The following is a 23,571-nucleotide window of genomic DNA, read 5'->3' as shown; positions in this document are numbered from 1 at the left end:
AAAACGTGGCAACGGTGCATGATTTCACTCCCCCCTACCTCGCCCCCTCTTTATTAGTCGTATTATGTTCTGTTAACACCCAGACAAGAAATATTCAACTTTTCCTCTCTTCACAGGACAAGGTGGACGTGGACTGCGGGCTGTGAACCTAGACACACCTGGGGGAGGAAGACAAGAAGAGTTGAACTTAAGAGAGCCCAACGGAGATAAACGAATGTCCCCACATCTCCAAAGGAAAGTTCATCGGATTTTTACTCTAGAGATCTCATCTTCAGGATGTCATTGAACACTTCCACTGCAGAAAAAGGTGTGGATCCAAACGCGGTTGACACTTACGACAGTGGCGATGATTGGGAAATAGGTGTTGGGAATTTAATAATCGATTTGGACGCCGATTTGGAGAAGGACAGACAGAAATTTGAGATGAATAATTCTACTAATACCACCAGCAGCAGCAACACCAGCTCCAAGGATTGCGGGGGTCTGGCTTCCAGTGGGGCTAATGCTACCTCAGCCTTAGCTGATGGCCTAAAATTTGCCTCTGTTCAGCCCTCTGCTCCCCAGGGGAATTCCTCTCACAAAGAGACTAGCAAATCAAAAGTGAAAAGGAGTAAAACTTCTAAGGATGCTAATAAATCTCTGCCTTCTGCTGCCTTGTATGGGATTCCTGAGATCAGCAGTGCTGGCAAGAGGCAGGAAGTCCAAGGGCGCCCTGGAGAGGCAACTGGCATGAATTCAGCACTGGGTCAAAGCGTGAGCAGTAACCCAAACGGCAATAATAACAACACCAGCAACACCACCACCATTGCCTCTTGTGGGAAAAACAAAGAGGAGAAACCAGGTAAAGCCCCGGGCAGCAGAGGCTCCAAGCGGGATAAGGATGCGGGAAAATCCAGGAAGGACAAGCAGCATGACCTGCAGCAGGGCCACCCCAACGGCAGTGGGGGTGGCAGCAGCCAAGCTCCCCCTGGGCACCTCTATGGCTTCGGGTCCAAGGGAGGTGGTGGTGGAAGCAGCAGCCCCTTCCACTGCACCTCGTCTGCTGTGGGGGAGGTGAGCAAAAGTACCCCGGATTCAGGGTTAATGGGGAACTCTATTTTGGTAAAGAAGGAAGAGGAGGAGGAGGAGAGCCACAGGCGAATCAAGAAATTGAAAACAGAAAAGGTAGGACAAAGCTCCTCTCCACCTCTTCTCTTCTCTTCTCTGTCTCCTTGTGTCTATAATAAATGTTCCACAACTGTGTGTTCGGCTCCTGTGTCCTTCTCTCTGCTGTGTATTTGTGATGTGCATCTGTTCTTCCTCCTTCTCTTAAAAAAAAAAAAACCAACCAAACAACCCCGAGACCTCTTCCCTAGACAGAAGACACCATGTTATGAGTGTGCTACTCTTCTTTATGATTTCTCCTCCCTGTCCTCATACCTGGAGGACATTTCTGTGTTTTGTCCATTCCTTTTGATCGCACTCGCCCAGGAGGAGAAACCCTGAGATGACCCTGACTGAGCTGTCCCCAGTTTTAGCAGAGAGCAGCAGTGTTGGTACCAGCGGGATGGCACGTGTTTGCAGGCTGGAGGTCCGTGTGTTTGCCTAGGGGGGGTGTGCAGCGCAGGCTCCAGGAGCAGCAGGTCTCCTACGTGCTGACACTTCTCCACAGCACTGGTGGGCATTCGCGGCCGTTCCTCTCCCAAAGTCTAAAGGGACCCCTCTGCCTTCTCCCCTGACCCCCTGTCTGGAGTTGAGATCGTGCTTTGGGGGGGAAAAACAGGAGGCATCGGCAAAGACCCCGGGCTCCACCGTTGCGCTTCTTCGTGGAGGCACAGGATGCTTGTGGTCCGGGGTGCTCCTGCATACCGCAGGCAGCCCAGAGGCCCCAGAAGCTGGCGTGGAGGACGGGGTGGAAGGAGCCAGCAGCCAGGCGGTGCCTCATGTCCTCCTGGAAGGAGGAGGCTGGGAGGAGGGGAATGAATACACCTTGTGCTGAGATACGCGTGTCTGCTGCAAAAGAGCTTTTGGAACAGAAGGGAGCGGTTTGTCTCCTGTCTGGGGGAGCTTTCCTATCTGAGCCCTGCTGGCTCTTGGATGCCAACTACTCGTTTGTTGAGTGGTTGAAATGTATGAAAGAAATCAGATGGGGGTGTGTGGTGTTGTTTTTTTTTTTTTCTTTCCGTTACGTTACGAAGGATGCTGTCTGTAAGAATACATGGGCACGACTCTATTCATCAGGAAGGGTGGAGGGAGAGCTTGGCTTTTGTTAACGCTGGTTCAAGGAGGTTCTGGTGTCGGCGGGAATTGTTCTGTCTGTAGGGCAGAAGGCGCCTTCTGGGGGACCAAGGGTTGAACGTTGGCCCAGGATTACGAATCCGATGAATTCTACAGGTTGTTAAACAAAGATAACCTGGTCTGCCTGAAAAATAAAGCAAACCAACACCCACCCCCCACCCACCCCCAAATGAACAATCTCAGGGTGTTAGATTGTGACTTTATTGTCAGCTGTTGGTCTTAAATTACCTGCTTTTACAACTTCCCTGAGTGAATGTTCAGTGATGGGAAAACTTTCAGGTCAGTGTTAACTGTATGGTCTGCAAGCGTTTGGGAGGGCTGAAGGTCTCAGGGAAAAGTTGTGTCTTTTTACTACCTGTTACTGGCGCTTTTTTTGTTATTTCGGTCATGTTGAAGTTTTTGTAATATTTAAGTGGACCAGAGGATTAGATTTGGGTGTTTCTGACACGAGATATTTGTTAAAACTGGAAGATAATTTCAAGGGCAAGGCAAGGAACAAATTAAATTTCATATTGTATGCATATTATTGCTTTTAAGATAGCGTATCTACAGATGAATTTGAATGAGCCTTGTGACCTTTTCTAAATGCAGATGAGAAAACCAGATTGCTGTAATTCATGTGTGTATGTTTGCGCTTTGATTTATGAAAGTTCTGTTGGCGGCGGAAAGGTGTCCTAAAATCTCACGGTCTCTTTATTAACTTAGTACAGTAGGCATTTACTTCTGTTGCCAATAGTCTTCAAATTGCAGTTCTCTAATCTGTTTTAACTATCTAGATAAATTGCCCTAATCCAGTCTTCACAATGGCTGTGGTTAAAGAGTCAGAGCCATTTGATTGGATTCAGTGGCTGCCTGGAATGTGGGAGGTACTGCCCTTTTGCAACCCCCTTAGCCTTTTAATCTCTCAGCCAAATGTTCACATTCAACAATTTTGTTTAGCTGGCAATCTGAACATTTCAGTATCTCAAAGGCTGCTGTCATGGCAACAGAGATTAGAGGGTGGTGTGGTTTCTCCCGTTTTTGTGTTCTTTTCACTCTCCAGTCACACAGGGAATTGTATGAAGAATCCATCTACGCGTGGGTAATCTTACGTGCAGCGTAAATTGGATGGCATGCAGATTCAGAGCAAGCGTGTATGGCGGAGTGGTTGGGAGCCGGTGGTACACCTTGTGGTGGTGTTGCTCCAGGAGGAGGTCTGGAGCTTGCATTGCCAGTAACAACCACTGCTGTGGGCACACACCGACTCTAACACAAGCTTCGCTCCTCAAAGTCGCGCAGTGTTGGCCATTGGCACAACGCCATGCTCACTTGCTGCCTTAAATAACACCCCTTTGTGTTTTTCTTCTCAAAGAACGTCCCCTTCTCGACAGATGATAATCATAAAACTCATTGCTGACAATGGTCGCAACCTTAAGCACAGCCTGTGGCTCTATTAGTGAAACTGAAGTGGTTTGTGTTTGTTCTTCTGGCTTTTTTCCCATATGTTATAAAAAAAAAAAGATTATTAAAGGGTTTTAAATAAGTGTTCTTGCTTTGACTGTTTATACACTAAAACATATATGCTGTACTTGCACAAAGCACCGTGTGTCTGTAGATAAATAAATAATTTTCAAGCCTTGCATGTTAAAATAAATTTCCAGTTATCTTAACATTGTGAAAGACAAGTCTCATGAACTTGGATGTTTCCTCTCTGGTACAAATGTGTTCTTGCGTGCTGATTCAGAATCTACAGGTTTTTATATGTGGTGTGGAATATAATATTGCATTTGTTTACTATTTGTGAAAAGCTTGGAGCAGATTCCCAGGAGTTGTAGTCACTGTTTAGCTTTCACAGCATGCTTCAATGTCTATTTTTGGTCTATTTATTCTGTTTCCTTGCTGCAGAAAGTCATGTAAAACATGATAAATTGGATCTTATGAAGCCTAATTAAATCAATGACTGTGTTCTGCTGGCTCTTTTATGCAGAAACCGCAAGTATGTTGTAAAAGTCGCCACTCCCCTAATATGTGGATAAAGTCAAAGTATGCTGTAATTCTAAGATGTTTGGGCTATATTCGTGCAGCCCATTTTGTGGTTAAGCCACCAGTGACATGTCTGAATAAGTGGCTTTGACAGGTAGGCTAACCACTCCTAAGATTTTTGGTGTTAAAACCTGTCTCCATTTTCCATTTCTCATCCATACCGTTTTTAGCACAGTTACTGAGTGTTTGTCAGCATGAACTCTTCATCTGTTTTAGCAAAGGTTTTTTTTTTGTATTTTTAACAGCTGTTACATTGAAAAGTGTTCAGACTATCTGCAAGAATTGGCTTTGTGTGTGTTGTAGGGAGATTTGGGGATTCAAACAGTCACAATTTACTCTGAGATATGGGAAAATTGTATTTGGCATGTGAAAATCAGTATGGTTACATGAAAATAATACAGAAGATACAAAGCTGTAATCATAGGTGTCTAGTTGCAGTTTGTAAATGAATCAGTCTAGTGATATTCCAGGATTGAATTTTCCTCTTGTATTAGCTTATTGCTTCTCATTAAAACTGCATTTCACATCTGAAAGTTGTCTTCGGCAAATTAACATGTTGGCTGCTATTGCTTATTTTATCTTCGCCTTTTTTTTTTTTTAATAGTGGGATTGAGAGTGTTTTACACTTCACCAGGAAACTCTGCCCATTTTACCTATTGATGTAAATCATTTAAGTACATGCTTTGATTAATGATGTTATGGAGATATGCTTTTCATGTACTTCTCTTGCCGGCCTTGGGTGTAGTTTATTCACTGTGAAATAAAAGGGCAGGGAGGTCACTTGCTGTAATTAAAGAACAAAGTCTATTGTTGTTTGACAGCAAACTGTTTTGAAAGCTACATAAGGGATTTAGCTGTTAAAAACATTGATAACTATGGGTGTCTAACAATAAGCGCGGCTCAGGGTTCTTAAAGTTCTGTCGTGCTGTCTAGTGGTGTGACGGTGCTTTTTGAGCTGGGTGAAGAGGTGCTGCCCTTTGGCCGAGGAGAGCTTTCTGTGTGAACCTGCTGACCTCTGCCAACATGTGTGACCAGATCTGCTATTGAATGCCTGTGCAAAGCCAGGGTTCGCACAGCACAATGGAGGCTGGTCTAGAACGTTTCTAAAATAAAGCAGGGAAGCTGATAACGTGACTTGGAACTACTGGGAAGAAAAAAAAAAAATCACTTTGGGCATTGGTAATTTTACAATTTTAATAACTTCATAAATACCCAGTAAAAAGGAAAGGATTGATTGTCCAGATGTCATGAGGTTAACCATGTTCTCCATGTTAAAGGGCTTTCCTGCAAGACTGTTTTAATTATAGCTATATAAAGACTTGTTTTTCCAAAGTAGCATTTTATAGTCCAATAAATGAAATGTATGTTAAAAGTGCTAAGCAAAATCTCCCGTAACCATAGAGGTGTTCAATAACCAGATTCAAGTACATGGAAAGTACCATCTGTTCCTAGTTTTCAGCACAAAACCAGGAATTGAATAGCAGAGATTTGCTCATATTTTTTCAACTCTCTTTTCTTTTTTTTTTTTTTATTATTATTATCATTATTTTAAAAAGTTCACCTGGCACTTTATAGAAGCTTTCTGAAATGCAATAATACAGGAGAGACTGTGAAAACACATGTTCGTACATACAGTTAACCAGTTCCACTTTCATTTAAAGAGATTTCCAGAAGCTCAGTCATTGAAGAATTTATAATAGTGAATCACCTCCTGCAGGCAAACACAATAAGGGTCAGTTCTTCAAAGGTCTTACTATTTAAGTAGAACCTGAATTATTCTGTCAATTTTTCCCGACAAGGTAAAAGGAAGGGGGGGGGAAATGCCTCTCAAAGGATAACTTTAGCAAGCGCTTATCAGCCACCTGATTGCATATGGGAAAACCATTGGCTAAAATTTTCCACGCAGAGACTTTTCTGCTCTTCGGAGAAGCGTTCTGGAATTGTTGGGGGGGGAAATTACTCTTTTTAAAGATAACTTAAGTTCTGACCTGTTAGGCAATGAGATTCTTGGCTGCAGCCTACCCGCCCTGGATAAAACGCCATCCGGCCTTTGTTTGAGGTCTTTTACTGAAGCTAATGACTGGTCTTGTGCCGCCCTGAGATAAATGACATTATCTCTGAGTGGTCTGACAGGAAACAGACATGTTAATGGTGAAGCTGCGGGGAGGATCTGCTGCCGCTCTGACAAAAGAGTGAAGCGGGGACCCCTGGTTGCGATCATTAACACATAATGCATTCCAGCTTCTCCGGCCGGGCCCTCGGTAATTGGGAAGCTTTTTTTATCGACGAGAACGAAGATCGCAAATCATAAATCTGAAATGTAATGCTTTTCTTGCATGCTCAATCTCCCGATTTGGTTTTTTTTTTTTTTTTTTTGTTGGTTGGTTGGTTGGTTTGTTTGGTTTTGGTAAGAAATGAACGATGTCATCCGTAGGCTGCGTGGTACTGATGTTTGTGGGAGATGCCGTGGCCCGCCTTCTGTTAATTGGACACATCCTTTGCATGTTGAATGCGGGTTCCCCTTTATCTGCTCTGTGTTATCCATGCGATTTGCATTTGTAAAAGTAGGCTAAATGCTGTTGCCTTAGTGAGAGCCGGCCTTGTCCTCTGCTTGTTTTGTAAAACAGGTGGATTCACAAAAAAAACAACAATCCACAACAGCGTGGGGGGGATGGGGGTAGAAAAAAAGAGAACAAAAAGACTGTTGAGAATAGGTGGCAGGGTGGAACATCATGGTACCCATGATAAATTGAAAATTTGACACTGTACAGGGTTAAACAGATCTGCTTCTGTTTGTCCCTCATGCCACTGTCCTGCACATGTCCATAAATCCACCAGCATGTCCCGTACCTGCTGGCATGATGGATGGTGGTCCCAGACCTTCCTGTGTACTTCCTAAATTTGCTGTGGAGACCACTGGATCTCAGAACGCTTGTGTGTGCCCCGCTGACTACCCAGGCTATCTCAAGACTGTTCCAGTTGAGGGCTAGAATGCATGCGTCCACTTGTTAAAATCCATGGGACAGTTAGGAGGGCAGGTGTCTGAGATATCCCCAAAAAGGTGTCAGGTGTGAGGTTAATAATGAGCATCAGATTATAACCCAGCACCTTTTTCTCCCCTCTGAAGCCGCTAGGATTACACAGGTGTCTTGGCACCACACATGGGATTAAAGGTTAAAAACTGTAGCCTGTGAAACAGTAGATGAAGACTTGCCTGAAAAGAGGGTATAATGAAATGGAGTTGGGGAATGTAGGCCAAATATGCGTAGAATTAGAATTTCCTTCAAAATGCCCAGCATGTCCGCAGCATCTTGACAGGCTTGTGTGCTTGAGCCTGGAGCTGTGGTCTCGGTTGCAGTGCTCTTTTGGAACCATTCTTTTTGCTTATGTAGTGTAAAAGAGTTAAGAAGAAATCTGTGTTTCTCTACATCCTACACGTTGTTATTGGTACATGTGGCATCGAGCACATTTTATGAGCATCATCAGGAATATGGTCTCAGAAATCCTAACATTTCTGCTATTAGAAACACCACCTTCTATTTTGGTTTGCCATCACCCACCCTTGAAAAAAAGGTTAGATTGCTTCTGCAGCTACTTAGGCAGCTTTGTGTCATTGCCACATGTTCCGTATTTCTCAGATACAGTGCTGGCTTTTCAAATGGCATGTCAGCTACATGTTCCAGATTTGTTCCATGGTATACAACTGGGATTGCTGATTGTTGAGCAAGTTTTAGAGTTTGCCTTGTTCTGATCTAAGGTACTTTGTACAGTTGATCCGACACCCAGGTTATTCTTTACGTAATGTGCTTAGCACTGTACCAGCTTTATATTGTACTTACATAATGTTCTAACGTACATGGTGATATGTCACTCCGTTTCCTGAAAGGCTGGAGAGATTATCTGCCTTCTTAATTGTGCTTTATTTCTTACAACTGCAATATGTCCTCCCATGAGTCCTTAGATAGGGTCACACCTGTGGATCTGTGGATGCAGTGGCTTCAGTTGAAGGGCTGGACATAGTTTTGCTAGAAACTGGTGTTTGTTGTAGGGTATTTATGTGTCAGGGAGTTATTTTTGTTTCTAAATAATAATCTTAGAAAATATGTTGATGTTTTTTAAAATTTTGGTCTGTCATAACGTTGCCTGTTGGGTGAAAGACAGGAAAACGATGCTCCATGAAATTTTCTGATGATGGCATGATTACAAAAAGTAAATAGCTTTTTAAAATGTAGAAAAGTTCGTTTATATTTCTTTTCTTATTTTCTTTTCAGTTTGATCAACTTTATTTCTTTTTCCCTTTTTGCACCAGTGTTTCTGCCCAGTGGAGCCCTTTTGTAGCGCAGCGTTTTGCGAAAGTGAATAATAATACACACTATCATTTTTTAATTTGCTTAAAAATATGTTTGAAATGAGATAATTTTAATAAAGATAATTACCAGTTTTCATAGCAGAACTTGACGGGTTTTCTTAAATTGAGATTTTAAATCACAAGTTTGTTGTTTGTTTGTTTGTTTGTTTTTTAATTATGACTATATTCTAGAACTAAAGCCACAATACACTACAGGCTATGAGTAGCCATGTGGGCAGATATGAAGATCAGACTATGACTTTTGGTTGTGCTGTAGCCAGGGTTTCAGTAAGCACTCTCTGTTGCATTTTCTCTTTTAATTCTGACTAAATGGTCTTGGCAATGGGAACAAAGCCTTTACATTTGAATGAAAGGTTGTAAAACTATTCAGTGACTTGACTGACTAGCAAGTTCTTTGTAATTCTCCCCCCACCCTTTTGGAAAAAGCTGAAAGAAAATTCAAGGGGGTGGGAATAGGTAGTTTCCTCTGATGCCCCTGTTTGCAAGTACATGTACACATACATAATATATATGCTTGTATATAGGAGTACTTGATTAAACAACTTACCTGAGCACGTAGGGTAAGTTGCATACAATGAGATAGGATTGATGACTGTATATATAGGTTTTCCAGCTCTAGGGTAGCTATGGTACTGGATTAAATCTTCTGAAATCTGAAGCCAACACTGCAAGTAAGAAAGTTGCATTTTAATGATAGAAGTTTATAATATGTCTGCTTTTCCTGTAAGTTGGCAAATGCTGCTAAATCTCAAAACAAAGGGATCAACTCTTGTAGCATCTACCTGTAATGTCCATTGAGGCTATTCAGATCAAAGCCATTGGGAATTAAATGTGAAGCCCTTTGTTTCAGTAATTTTGAAGTGAAGATGTGCTATGTTGAATTGTTTATCCTTTATGATAAAACTTCCTCAACCATTTTTGACTTACCCATCTTCACAAATCATAACATGGGTTAGGCTGGAAATGATGTTTAAGATCGAGTCCAACCGTTCAGAAAAAATAAATACCAAACATTTGGTTCCCTTATCTTCTCCCATCTTCTCCCAGTTTTTGAGTCTTCCTAGCTTAAATCTCATGCCTGGTCACCAGCTTGGCTGAGGTGTTGCTTTGTCCTGAGAATCTCCACCAAATGATAACATAAGAAAAACGTCCTCATGGGGATGTTTGAAGCGTATGCCAATAGTTGCATGTGGATGCAGTTTTTCCAGTCAAAAAAGCAAACTAAAATCTATTGATTGTGGTTACTTGGTGTTTTCAAAACACTGGTATTCTATTTGTTGAATTGTCTTGTCATGTTAACTGAGAAGCAGATGGCATTATGCCACAGAAGTGTATTTTTACTTAAAGGAACTTTAGAGGTTTTGATGTGTTTTCTTTTCCTCTTATTTCCCTGATGGCTTCTTTTTATTGAAGAGTAACATGAGGAGACCTGGTAGCAATTTTATTACTTTCCCGTAACAGTTAGAAATAATAGCTTGGTCTTTGGTTGCCAGTCAAGTTTCTACCAGTCAGCTTGATTCTGTTTTTTATCATGTGGCAGCGGAATATAAAAAGTATATGTTTGTAGCTTGCCCTCAGAAACTGCCTCTTTTTTTCATGCTTCAATTAGCAACAGAAGACTAAGCTCCGATTGGTCACACTCTTATAAACTCCTAGAGCTCGCTTTCTCCGTTCTGATAAAGAAAGCGCCAAGTTTAGGCTCAGTTTCCCAGGAAGTTTTGAGGCACATCTGGCCTCTTTAACTGTGTGCACTAGACAGTTTGATTTTGCGCACGTTTAATCATTTGCATTAGCCATTGAATGAATTCAGGGATTTTGTTCAGTCCACCCCACCCCCAACCATAAATTCACACTACTCAAATGCCGCCTTGATTGATGAATGTCAGTGATGCTGTGCTGAACTATGGTAGAAATAGGACTGTGGCAGGAGTGGTACCATAGGTGTGTATTACATAGGCATAGCTTTTGTAGTTTTTACTGCTTTCCTTAACCACTAAGAAGAGCGAAAAGCAACTTGTGATCTCCTTTCTCATAGAGCATAGGGCCAGACCAAATTATTTTTGGATTTCCTGTCACCTCCTTGGCTGATTTCAGTGGATGGCTTATGTTGAAAGCAACAATAATGTTTGAATTGGAAGGGTTTGGTCTTTGGGTTTTCATTCTTCACGGAGAACTGTTTATTTGTGTGTGGTTCGCCACACTACATGGATAGTACTATCAAATCTGTGCTTTATTACAGGCTTATAGCAGTGGAGTAATGGCAGCAGTTGCATGTTTCGGGGTTTCGTGTTCTTGCCAATTCTTCCTTTTTGAAGGAGGGAAATGAAACTAGATCCGTATCTCTGGGACAAAAGGTAATAGTTGGAAGCAAATACAATTAGAAATGGACCTCATTACACAGCTGAACTTTGTTTTGCTGCTAGGAGCTTTAAATCTGATTTAGTAAATGTCCAGGGAGTTGTTCAGTTAGCTTGCACTGACGATAAGGATCTAATATTCCAGGAGCAGGAGTATTTCTGGATATATTGAACGTATTTGACATAAAGTTTTACTGGTTGATTTTTGCCCTGGGTTTAACGTTAGGCAGTGTATCTTGAATTGCACTGGAATTTGAAGGAAAATAACTGCTGCAATGTGAAAACAATGAAGGTGGTTGTTCCACACCCAGTGTGACTTAAAAAACTAAATTCATGTTCTTACTCACTTCAGTCAGTATTAAGTGCAGTGTCATGTAATAGTGTTACTAGTTGCTGTTTAAGGACAAGATTGTATACAGGTATGTGTTTATGTATACCAACATATATACTCATATGTATGGGGGAGGTGTATATGTATATATGTGTGTGTGTGTGTATATATACCCATACACACATGAAAAAGAGATGCTACTGTTTTATAAATACAGCAACTGAGTTTTGGCTAATAGTCTATATTTACATTTCATGTCCAGATCCTTTAACAATCTTTCCTGTGATGCTGCACCAGATGCCAAACATTGAAGGAGAAAGCTAGCAGCTGTTTCCATTACAGCATTCGTACATTAGCCTCTGCACTTTATTTTCATTTTTATATTCCCTTTCAACCTTTCCTAATCACCCTCTAAAAAGGATTTTTCCCTCCTGCCTCCGATTTAGCTGTCTGCAGGGTTCTGTGTCTTTCTTAGCTTTAAAAATAGAAAATCTGTGTGATTTTTTTTTTCCCCTCTTAAGAGCTTAATGCTTTGACTCTTGTTCACAGTGAGCAAGGGCTTACCGCCCTTTCTCAACTCAAGTAAGTAGTTCATTGCATTATGTCTGTGTAAGCCCTGCTTGAGATGAGTCCAGGTTACAAAACGGGGACCAATATGACCAATTTGATTATTCTTGTAACAACTTGAGACACTGTATGATTTATATTTTTTTGCACACTGCCTGAATAGTGTTTTGTTCATTCTTACTCTTTCCTTCACCATCTCTCTGAAAATAATAGGTTGTTCATGGCTGTATGCTGTTATTGCTGAGATATGACTGAAAACTGCATGCAGTACAGTGAAGCACATTCATTTTCATCTAGTACCCGTTTATTGCCTTGAGCACTGTAAATCTGTCAGCTCTTCACGATGCTTTCACCTCTTTCTTCATTTGCTCCAGCTTCTAGTTTGACAATGTTCCCCTGAGGCAGAATTCTAATCTGCTTCCAATTAGTTGCAAAATGTGACTCAAATTTCCACATTATGGCTGCTGTTTTACTTGCACGCACACATCTAGAAACAAATTAATGCTCTTGAATATTTATTTTTGAGCCTTCAGATTTACTCTGGGAGGAAAAGTTGCCAACTATTTTCAAACTACTTCCAAGATTTACATTTTTCCTCAAAGTGAAATATTTATTATAGGTTTAAAATGCCTCTTACGGCTTTATTTTTACAAAACCTTTTCATCTGGTCGGTAGTTATTGAAGATACATTGCACATGGATAAATCCGAAAAATGAACAACACTAACGATTAAGGTTAAAATTTGGTTGTGATTGCTGCACCAGTTCAGGATGCGTGATGTTTATTTTCCTCAGGGCTAGTGCAATATTTATTATTTTTTTAACCTTTAAGTAGTTTTTCAGGACAAATAGACTTATCTGCCACCTGTCTACCTGCCACCTATTATCTGCAGCTCCAGAAGTTGTCATTTGGCTGGGGGTTGGGAGGCAGAGATTCATTAGGTCTTCGTTGAGTCTTAATAGGTACAGCTAATTAGAATCTGTTCGCGTGTGTCCCTTTGTATGTGTCAATACTTGTGTGTGCATGTGTGCGTATACATGACTACATGGGTGTTCCTTTAACATATTTTATATAAATTGAGTTTTCAGGATTCACCAGTAGTGTTCATATTCCTGTGAGCAGTTGCAGTAGGAATATGGCCTTTACTGTTGTATTGGTTAGGGGAGAAGTGAAATTTTGAGTGGAAAGTGTGGAAATCTAGACTAAAACACTGGGGAGAGGACTGGAATCTAAACCCAAGAGGGAAGTCTAAACTTCAGGTCTTGTTCAGGCGAAAATGGCATCAAAGGCTCCATGACAATTCTGCTTTACTGCCCATTCACCTCAATGCCTTATGTCTGTAGTTGCCTATATGGAGAAACACAGTGTATTTAATTCAAATATACCAGTAGCTAAATTTATAGGCGCAAATCTTTAGTGGAGCTTAGCACTCTGCAGCTTGGCAGATTGATGTCGGCAGTCGTAATAGACTTTAAATAGGCTTGCGGAATTTCATTGAAAGTGTATTGCTGAAGTTGATATTGCTAAGTACCTGTCATTTCTAAGTGAGATTTACACCTGTAAATTTAGCTTTTCATTTACAATAATACACTTATTTATAGACACATTTTGAAAAATATTTCATTGTCTGTACCGTCCCACATTGAGGTGGTAGTCTGCTAGCCCTGTGTTGTATGTATAAACACCTAAATGAAGGCGGACACACACACGTGCTGTGTTTTGGTTCGTAGTCCCTAAGAACCTATTTTCCACCACAAACAAAAATGTAAAAAGAGAGATAAAGGAAAATGACCTCGATGTTATTTTCTCTTCTCTTGGGTTGTGAGTGACTCTTTAACTGCAGAGATGAGAAGCCTAACATGTTATTTATTTCTCCAAAGGTTTCGCTTACTCTAGTAGACTCCTGTGATTCACAACATCGTTTTATAAGGAAACAATATTTGCAAACATTGTGAAATGCTGCAGCAGCATGACTTTTTTTTTTTCTCATACAACATCAAAGTCTTTTAGGTTCAGCTGTGTAGCCACGGTGAATTGCAGTTCCTGTGATTGTCAGTTGTTAAGAAAAAAGCACACGGACAATTAAAATTGGAGTGAAATGCATGTATTTGTAGCTTACAATAACTGACTTAAAGACATCCAGAGGGCTTAACCAGGCCAGCACATAAAAAACCACCCCCTCACATCCACACGTATGTATACACAGGCGCACGCAACCACACATTATTAATTTTTCAGGCAAAAGCCACAGTGCTTCAGAGAAGCATTAAATGCTTTTGTTGATAGCTTATAGTTTTATAAACTCCAAATGAGCTTATTGCCTTTTAACCAGCACTAAATAATAGAAGAACCTATGAGCCTCCACATTGGACAGCAGCCAAGCAGCCAAAGAAAGAAAGAAAAAAAAAAAAAAGAACTGAATGGTTTAATTGTAGAGCAAATCATTTGTTTACAGATTAAGACCTATTTGGTAGCCAAATCCTATGGACAAGGAGGTGAAAGAATGAGGCACCAAGGTACAGGAAATGAGCTTTATATTTTGTGACTAAGTCCTGCTATTTTTGCCTCCTCCTAAAGCAGAGGAGGCAAGGAAAAGAAAAAAAAAAAAAAAACAATTGTTTAACAGCAAAGACCGCTGAGCAAAGTGCACATATTAAGTAGGAACAAAAGGGTGGGAGAAGGGAAGTGTTGGTGCGCTTTACGGGCTGACAGGAACCTGACAACTGGAGCTGCTTCCAGCTAAGGGGCACCAGTCGGTGGCACGAAGAGCTGCCCTATTTTGTTTTCCCTCTGAATGGGGTGGGGGAGGAATGCTGTTAATGTGAGCAAACATAATACATTTTCTTCAACCTCTCTCCCTGAAATGCAGTTTGGCTTGATCACAAGACCTTACCTCCTTCCCCCCCCCCCCCCCCCCCCTTTTTTCCCCGTCTTTTTCTTCTCGTTCTTTTTTAAGAGCAAGTTGTTTTTTTTTTTTTTAATGGGCCTTTGTTTCAGTATCATAATTAATTAGTTGACAGTTCAAATGGTTAAGAAGTGCTTGTGGTTCCTGCTTTATTGTTGTACAACATTTTTTTTTAAAGAGCCACTTACTGGTGGCCTGTAAATTTGAAGATATCATTTTCATGAGTCATTGGTTTAAAGATCAAAGTCAAGAAAGCATTATCGCAGAAGTGGAATAACCTCTACAGTAAAGGTTGTTGAAGCTTCTTCATTTGAACCTCCTCTTTTTCAGTAATTTATAGCTTTTCAAAACTTTTACCTTTTGAGGTGAATTTTCTATGACTACTTTACTGTAATTTCCCCACCTACGTGCTGTGAAAATGAATTTATGAAGTCTGAATAGGGAAAATGTATACTAAGGGACAAAGAAGTGGTCATGGAAAAGAAAACGTTTTATTTATACAGAACATCCCTGCTGCCAGTAGTTTTGTAAGAAAAACCCTCTTGGAAAATGTGTTATGATTGTTTGTGTGAAAATTTGCTTTGATTTGATCAGATTACAAACCTTCTAAAGAATATGTTCGGCCTATGTAAAACTGGCTATAAATATTCCATTTTGTGTCTTCAGCGGCCATAGTAACTTTGCATGAGAGAAGGAGTAGGTATAGCTGAGTTTGGCAAGTTGCATCTGGTCAGCTGAAGTCATTACAAAACATGCTTTTAGTTTGATCCCCTTTAAATTATAATAAAATGGGCATCAAGTTCGTATCCCTTTGACTAGTGGCAAGTTGATGTAAAGAAAAATCAAAAGATGCAGGAAAAAAAGAACTTGCCAGTTGTTCATATTTGAAATCCAGTAGAGGAATAGGAAAGTTTTAGTGTACCTTATATTGTATAGTTTCCATAAGGGCAAAGGAAAAAGTTAATGAGCTTCAGGTGTGGCCTTTTAAGTGCTTAGCAACGCTATGTGTTTTTTCTTTTCATATTGCTTGATTGAAATTTACTGACCGTATATAAAATGTTACTCTCAGCTTATGTATAAACAAACATAAAGAGCGTTGCCAGTAGCTTGTGCTATTAAAAATGTTACGCTCTCCATCTGAAGTCTACTAAGTAGTAACCCTACCAACAGTATTCTTCTTAATAGAGTACTTTTTTCTTTGTATTTAGTTTCCACTACATTTCCTTATCCAGAGAACAAGAGATATTAGACGGTGAAGTGCATGTAGCTGTATTCCCAAGTAACAGCCCACTTCGCCCATCTCATTAAGAGGCAGAATATGGTTGCTTTGAAATGAGGAGCAACCTTAGCGCTAACATCTTTGCGGTGAGAATGCTGCCTTGAAAGTTATGTAAGAATCGCGTCTCTTATGTGCCGTCTAATTATATGCATATTTGTGTACGTTTATGTCCCTTTGTTTTTCTCCCTAGGCAGTGAAATGACTGTTTCCGTTGGAACATTAAACCAGTCTGTTATCCGATATCTATTTGGTAAAATGAGCGTTGACATCGTATTTTAAGTGATTGAAAGCAGTGTTCTAAGTGACCCTTAAAGAACTTTACATTATGTTCTGGTATTGTGATTTTGTTCACATTGTACTTTAGAACTTGTATAATGTGACTGGCAGGGCTACAAAACCAGTCTGTAATAGGAAATTTACAACAGGAAATTTTAAGGCATATCCTCCGTGTGGTTTTTTTGCATCTACTTACACGTATATAATTGTATTGTTGTTACTACTTCTAACAGATACATGGATGGTCTTCACACTGCAGGTTAAAAATGATAGTGTTGAAATAACAGGTGAAGTTTCATAAATTCTCAAGACAAAATTATTCCTTTCTTGCTGGTATCTGAGGCTTAACTATCAGTAGAGAAATTCACTCCAGGCTAAGTCTTCCATTTTTGATCAATGCAGTAAAGTATGTAATAGAAAGTTAAGGGTTTTCTTGTGTCAGTAGTAGCATCTCCGAGTGCTCGGTAAGCTTAATGCACTTCTCTGTCTCCTTGGTAGAGTAGAAAACAGTAATTAAGCAATATTGCCCTGAATGTGAGTCTCAGTCAATTCAAAAGGAAATTTGCATTCTATATCAGCAATTTAAGACCAAGAAATTACTTAATCTTGGGATTTGGGGAAATTTGATACTGGCTTAGTTTATTTTTTGTTGTTGTTTTACTGGAAGCCAAGGGGTTGGTAAAATTCTGAGGGAAAGGAAGTTGCTGACATGATTTTAACTCATTAAGATAAAAATAGCTCTCAATCATATTTGTGGTGGCATAAGAGGTCCTTTTTCTTATGAATATGCTTATCAACTTCTAGTTCATTCAAGAAAAGCCATACAAATATAATACTACTTTCAGAATTGAGCAGGTGGTGAGCAGTTTAACCTCCACTAACAAATTTTCAGTATCTTGCAGGAGACAAACCTTTGATAAGTTTAAATACAGAGGTCAGAGTACATTTTTTTCTGTCCTGTGTTTGTATGGCCCATGGGTGTTTTTGATCTGATCTTGCCTGTGTTGCACAAAGGAGTCACTGTGTTTACTTACTTACGCGAATAAAAAACAGCTCCATGGATGAGGAGTGTGACACCTTTGTTGTTCATTCTCATATTTTCAGCATTTTGACTTAGAGGAGGTCATCTGATTTGGAAACTGATAGTCAGTATACCAGGTTTTCCAGGTAAATAGGCTAATTTGGTTTAGTCATTACTAGATTTGTAAAGCATTCGCTGAGAGACCAGGCTATGAGCAGGGAGCAAATATTAGTTACTTTGAGATTTTAATTGACTCTCCTTTTGAATTACCGCTTCGTTTAAAAATAAACTCCTAGCCTACTTTAGAGTTGAATTACTGCATTCATTGGTTTGGGGTATGAGAGCAAAGCATCATTACAAGCCTGTTGAGTAGGGAAACGTAATTTCTTTGGTTTGATTTAAGTCAGGCTGCACTTCCCGGAACCAGTACCTCCAAGACTAACTCCTCTTAGAGCACTACAGAAATTCTTTGTTACCTGTATGGGTTTGCCACCGTGGAAGTGGGCTATGGTAAATCTTGTTTTCTTGATTTCTGGACACAAAAGGTCACATTTTTTGCTCAGTTCTCCCGCAAAAGGTTTTGCACAACTCTCTTACAAAAGAGTGTCTGCAGATGTCTTTGCTGTACTGTAACCTTTGCGTCTGGATGCGTAGTGAAGCTCTATCTGTGAAACAGTTGTGAACGGAGCAGTGCCAGGACACAACTGGTAGCTGCCTGCCAGAGTGTGCCACAGCCTGCAGGTATCGGTGGAACAGTTCTGTTAGGTTTCTGAAAATCAAACTCAAGCTCTAATCCTGTGTGAGGTTCTAACAGCATCTACCCAGAGTACTACCAATACGCATCACTGATGAGTACTTTCTTATTTTCCTTCCTTATTTTCTACAAGGTGGGCCATTCCCTAGCCTGCTTCTGTCAATAAAAAAACCCAAAACAACAACAAAAAAAAACCCAAAAACCACAAACAAAACAAAAAATAAGTCCAGGTGATTACAATAGTATGCTTTTTCTAACCCAGTGTCCAGCTTGGTTGGGATGAAAGGTAGGGTTACGTGGGCGATGTGGAGGGAAAAGCAGTGATCTCCCGAATAGGTGAGGTGGGGCTGGTGATGAGTAGCTGGGTTTGATACCTTCTTTTCAACTGAGTTCAGTTGCAGCTGTAACAAGATGTGTGACTCCAGCCTAAACGTATTGAGTTTATTGTGCATTTAGACTGACATTTGCAATCTCCTGGTTAACTAGAGCATTTTATTTAACAAAAAAAATAAAAAATCTAGAGCAATAAGCACTGAAAGTCTTTTTACTTTATTATGTCACATTACCTGCTTTCTTCATGAAGGATGTCACTACTTTCCACAAGATGAGTGATGATTCTTACTTTTGCTTGCATTTGCGTGATACTAATTCCCTGCATTTTAATCTCACATTGTAGTGCCTTTTTAATTTTTTCCCATCTTGTGCCATATTCGATGTAAGCAGAAGAGGTTGAATATAGGGAGAAAATTTTCCTCAAGACCCTCCTGTTCCTTTGGCAGGTTGTACACATAGTCAAATCTCTGGTTTGCTGGTGTTCTCTGTTGTTTCTGTGGACTTACCAACTGGTTACCGAGGCGAGGAAAGTATTTCAAAATTAATAGGCAAATGTGTCATGAAATTGCAGAAATGTATAGAAGTCTCCAGGGTAAGCTGTATATCTGGAACGACGCTGTCGGGGCTTTCCTTTCTAAAAAGCTTTCATTAACCTGAAGGGCAGTGCCTGTAGAAACCTGATTGCTAAAATCCTTGTCTCCTTTGCTGTCCTGTCTTGGAAGTCTCCATCTAGACCTCCTCTTTAGCAGCATTTGAAGCTTCTCATCTGGCTGGCAGGTGGCCAGGTGCTCTGGATGTAGCTAGGAAGAGTATCACAGATAGCAAGATGGACAGGGTTTTCACACATGATGGTAGGAGCTGGCACTGAGTCACTTCATATGAATGAAGCTCTCTTAGATAAGATGAAAGTTCACCCTTTGGTTCTTCAAGGGAAGCTGTTGGGGGGGTGGGAAGGCTGAACAACATCTGTCTTCTGGTCATGAGGAGGGTCCTGTGCCATTCCCCCCCCCCCATTTCCACACTTGCCACCAGACTCTGGAAAACACATTTTTTTTGGAGCTGGCACAAGACAGGAACCGCCTTGTCTTTATGGCACTCTTGAGTGCTAAACGGGCTTTTGGGGATCTTTCATTGGTCTGTTGATTGCCCTGTATACCTGGTGAAATAGTTAATAGTAACCTATGGAAATAGGTAACTGTGCGATTCCTTGTGCAAGTAATGTAATTTCATAGATTCTGTTCTTATGTGGAAATCTATGCTGTTTAGGGAGCCAGGTAGTGATGTGACTGTAGAAATGGCATGCTGTTGGTTCTGCATTTAATGCACGTTAGCTAGCTTTCAATAAGCTATCCCGTGATGAGGAAATAAAAAAGCATCTCTTTGGAAAGGAAGAGGCAACGAGAAGGGAGGGATGGACAGTCTCTTCACTGAGTCTCTGTGTTGCCCACTTGAGGTTGTGACACAGTGAGACTCATGAATCTTGGCTGCGTCGTCCTATGCCTGAGCCAAATATCGCAAGTGCTGTGTTTAATGCTGAAGTGTAGCTTCTCAGTAACCAATATATGTATCAATGGACATTTTGTATGAACTTGTTCCTCGTAGATGTGTTTTCACAGTGCAGAGCAGCCTATGGCAGTCCCAGAGGGTTGGGTTTTTTTTCAGTACGCCAGTGTTTTCATATAGATGCTTATGCTTGTAGTAACTTGGATCTCAAGCTACTTTCATCTCAGCAAGAGAAGCCTATGAAGCTCAAGAGATGTGTATTTGCTGTTGCAGTACAGGGGGCTGAAAGCAAAACACCATCTTTCCTGGTTATAGTTAACCTCTGGTTGAACTCTGGATGGCTTAAACTGGCACCAGCCCCATTTCTTTCTTTTGGAGTTTCCTCTTCCAAATTTGTACATGCAGATATCGTGGGAGTTACCGTGATGATGACTGATGCCTTTTACAGGGCAGTGGAGGGCTAGCTGGAACGACCTGGCCTGAGAAATGTGCTTTAGGTGGTTGTAGAAAGAGACAAAAGGCATTTAATGTATGAGGCAAATGAGCACAGTAATGACAAAAGAGTTTCCAGACTGTTTTGTCTAACCTAATTAAAAGATCCAAAGACTTGTATTAATGAGCCACAGATATGTACTGTGCAGAGACCTGTAGTTGCTTCCATATAACTGAGCTTGAAGAAGCGTAGATCATTGGAGAAAATATTTTGGTGTGATGTGCATCTAGAAAGCAGAGGCTATCTTTGGTCTGCCCACAAAATCTGTGACCAGTTTAGTGGATATCAGCATTGCCTTTGAATATCAGTTTCAAAGTACGGTGAAATAATATTTGTTCCCAAGCTGTTAACTTTCTGAAAAGTTGTTGTAAATCAGTTAATTAATGATGTTTATAGGATCAGCATGTTGTTCAATAAACAAATTCCTCGCGTTAGTTAAAACGTGAGTGTTATAATCTTAAAATACAGGTATCTGACTTTTAAAGGAGTGGTTTGTGTGCTACTCTGTGCCACTGTTATAATGAATTAGCCATCAAAAAATGAGTCTGTTTTCTCTCTAATGAAGCTAAATGTGGAGACCTCTTCCTCCTGTGTCGCTGCTGTTACAGTCAAAGGTGTTGTCAGTATAAAAATTCGAATACCTCCTCCTCCTCCTCCTCAACCATCGCCGGGGAATAAACTTGTTTTTGGATTGTAACTTTACAGATTAGCAATTCCTTGCTGCCCATATTGCTCTCCAAAGCACAAGGGTAGCCTAAAATGGCTGCAGATTATGATGTATGGCTGCTCTTGTGAAGCTGCAGCTGTGAATCTCAAAGAGGATGTAACCATGCAGAATCGCTCTTTTAGATGGTCATTAGCGCTGCATAAGTACAAGCCTCTTTTTCAGATAGCGTTTATTCTTCACGGTTCTTCTACTAGTATGTGATGGCAATGTCATTTGCCAAGCATTGAATAACAATGAATGTTTTATTGAAGTACAGTATTCTGAACCAGTGCTTTTTTTAAGCTGTTTAAGTGCTTAATTTTCGTTTGACTGCTCCTTTTCATGCAAATGCGAGTGTAGCAGAAAAAGCCAATACATCCTCCTCCCTTGTGCTCGTGTGATGTATTGGACTAAGCTGAAGGCTTGTGTGTGGGAGAAGGAAACATAGCTTAATTTGTCAGAACCATCCACTGGCATCCTACCCTACTCCACTTTTAGTCGTCTTTCTTCATTTTGCTTAGAACAAACACGTGCAAAAAAAAAGCAGAAAGCGTTCTGTGTGATACTGAGGAAAAAGCGAGCCAAGAAACAGTCTCTTCCTTGCCCCCAAACAGATGGAAGACCAAATTCCAGATTCCTTTTACGTGAATGAAAAGAGGAATTAGGTCTAACTATTTCAATGCGTGGGTTTTTTTTTTGTTTTGTTTTGTTTTGTTTTTTTTTTCATTCTTCTTCCCAGGATCTCAAAGCACTTTTCTGAAGGGCAGATTTTTAATGTGGTTAACACCTACAACTATGCAAGATTTTTGAACAGTCTAGCACCTACTTTTGCCATTATGAGAATCTGAGGGAAACCCATGCACCCAGTGTGCTTTGTTCTTATGAACATCTGGCCTCTTGTTTTGATTTGTGAGCTATTTTGAAAATCTGGCATCAGTTCTGGGTTTTAAATTCTAATTAAATATAGTACACAGTCTGGCCATAAGCTTCACAATACCCAGAGGGAAGGAAGGAGTGGGGGAAGCTATCCCCATTTTATAGTCAGTGAAATTGGGATGGCGAGATTATAGAGTTATTGAAAATTGCCAATGTATTTCCATACTGAGTAGCTCCATCAAAACTGGCTTTTAGAGCCTAAATTCAGACCAAAAGAAAGGCATCTGTGACCTCAACATTCCTAGCTTTGAGAACCGCAAAGCAAATTGTTTGCATTATGGCATGGAAATTAGCTGTACTATGGCATAAACATGGACGGCATCCATTCCTACGTTATCACCAGACTCTTAAACATGATTTCGGAATGTGAAATAATATACACTTGTTTGGGGGCAGAACAACAGATACTGTGTTCTTTCTGTGGAGTAGTAAACAAATATTCCTCAGAATTCAAGTGCCATGACACTAATTTTAATAAAACACATCATGATTCCGTTTTAATTATAAGTAGTATTGAAAACAAGTGGTCAGTCTTCAGTAGATACTCAAGCTAATCCATTCTAGGGTAGCTTAAATACCTATTTCTTTGCTGTGTAAGAGTCAAGAGTTTTCTATATCATGCCTATCGAGATCAAAGAAGTTTGTGTTTATCTGATTCTTTTTGCCATTTTTTCTCTGTAGAAAAGCTAGGTTGCAATGTAAGAATATGTATTAAGTTCTTTGCTTATATTCAAAGATCCACCAACTCTGTGTCTGTATGTTGGATGTCTGTATATGCTTTTCCCAACGTTTTTGTGTGTGTTTGTCCCTTTTCTTCTTTCTCTATCCTCAACACACAAACAGTGCATCTTCAGGTGTCTTTGATCCAGTCTTCTCTGCTTGGCCATTAGTCATATTGATTCTCCAGTGATAAAGGAAGCTTTGTTCTCAATGCAGTTTTAGCAGTACAGTATCAGGGCCTGTCGCATAAACACTGTTGACATCAAAGAGACTTTGCAAAAACGTGTAATTTTGCAAAAATACAAACTGAGTTGTATTTTGCCTTTTGCATTTCAGATACAAAAAGGAAAACTGTCTAGGTTGGTTTTAGTGTCCAAAAGGAGTGAAATTCCAGGAGCACATAAAAACATTGGCAAGAAAATTTAATGTCTTCCTTTTTCAGTTACCTAAAATGCTGGTAATAATACAAGCAAGGTAGCTTCATTTTTAGTCTGTCAGTATCCCTTTAATACAGTTAGAATTGATACCATTTTCTACATTTTCAGATGGAGTAGCTTCCTCAAAATTGAAAAATAAGTATGCCATTAATTTCAGTATCTGAGAGTAGTGTTTTAAACTACTTTGTTTGCGAGTTGGCTTTGAACTAAAATACTGTGTTACACATTGAGAACTGTTGTCAACGACCAGTGCACTTTTTGTGTTTTGTTGTAGTACAGTATTTG

At 40.2% G+C, this 23,571-nt stretch overlaps 1 protein-coding gene across 2 annotated transcripts in view; it reads left to right on the top strand.

The window, feature by feature from the left end:
* ZNF608 (zinc finger protein 608) overlaps nt 1–23,571 on the top strand; it is a gene marked incomplete at its 5' end in the record, with an annotated part of 86,499 nt that overhangs the window by 3,579 nt on the left and 59,349 nt on the right. The window contains one exon of one of the 2 annotated variants that reach the window (XM_082497267.1): nt 117–1,164. The exons of the other annotated variant lie outside the window; for it this stretch is intronic. Coding sequence (XP_082353393.1) covers nt 277–1,164 — 888 coding nt within the window. The remainder of the gene's footprint in view (nt 1–116; nt 1,165–23,571) is intronic. 2 annotated transcript variants of the gene reach the window in all.

The sequence above is a fragment of the Vanellus vanellus genome (genome assembly GCF_965231255.1).
Source record: "Vanellus vanellus genome assembly, chromosome: Z".
In the NCBI taxonomy this organism is placed as follows: Eukaryota; Metazoa; Chordata; class Aves; order Charadriiformes; family Charadriidae; genus Vanellus; species Vanellus vanellus.
Note: the sequence above shows the minus strand (reverse complement) of the source record. Positions and strands in the feature narration are given on the sequence as shown.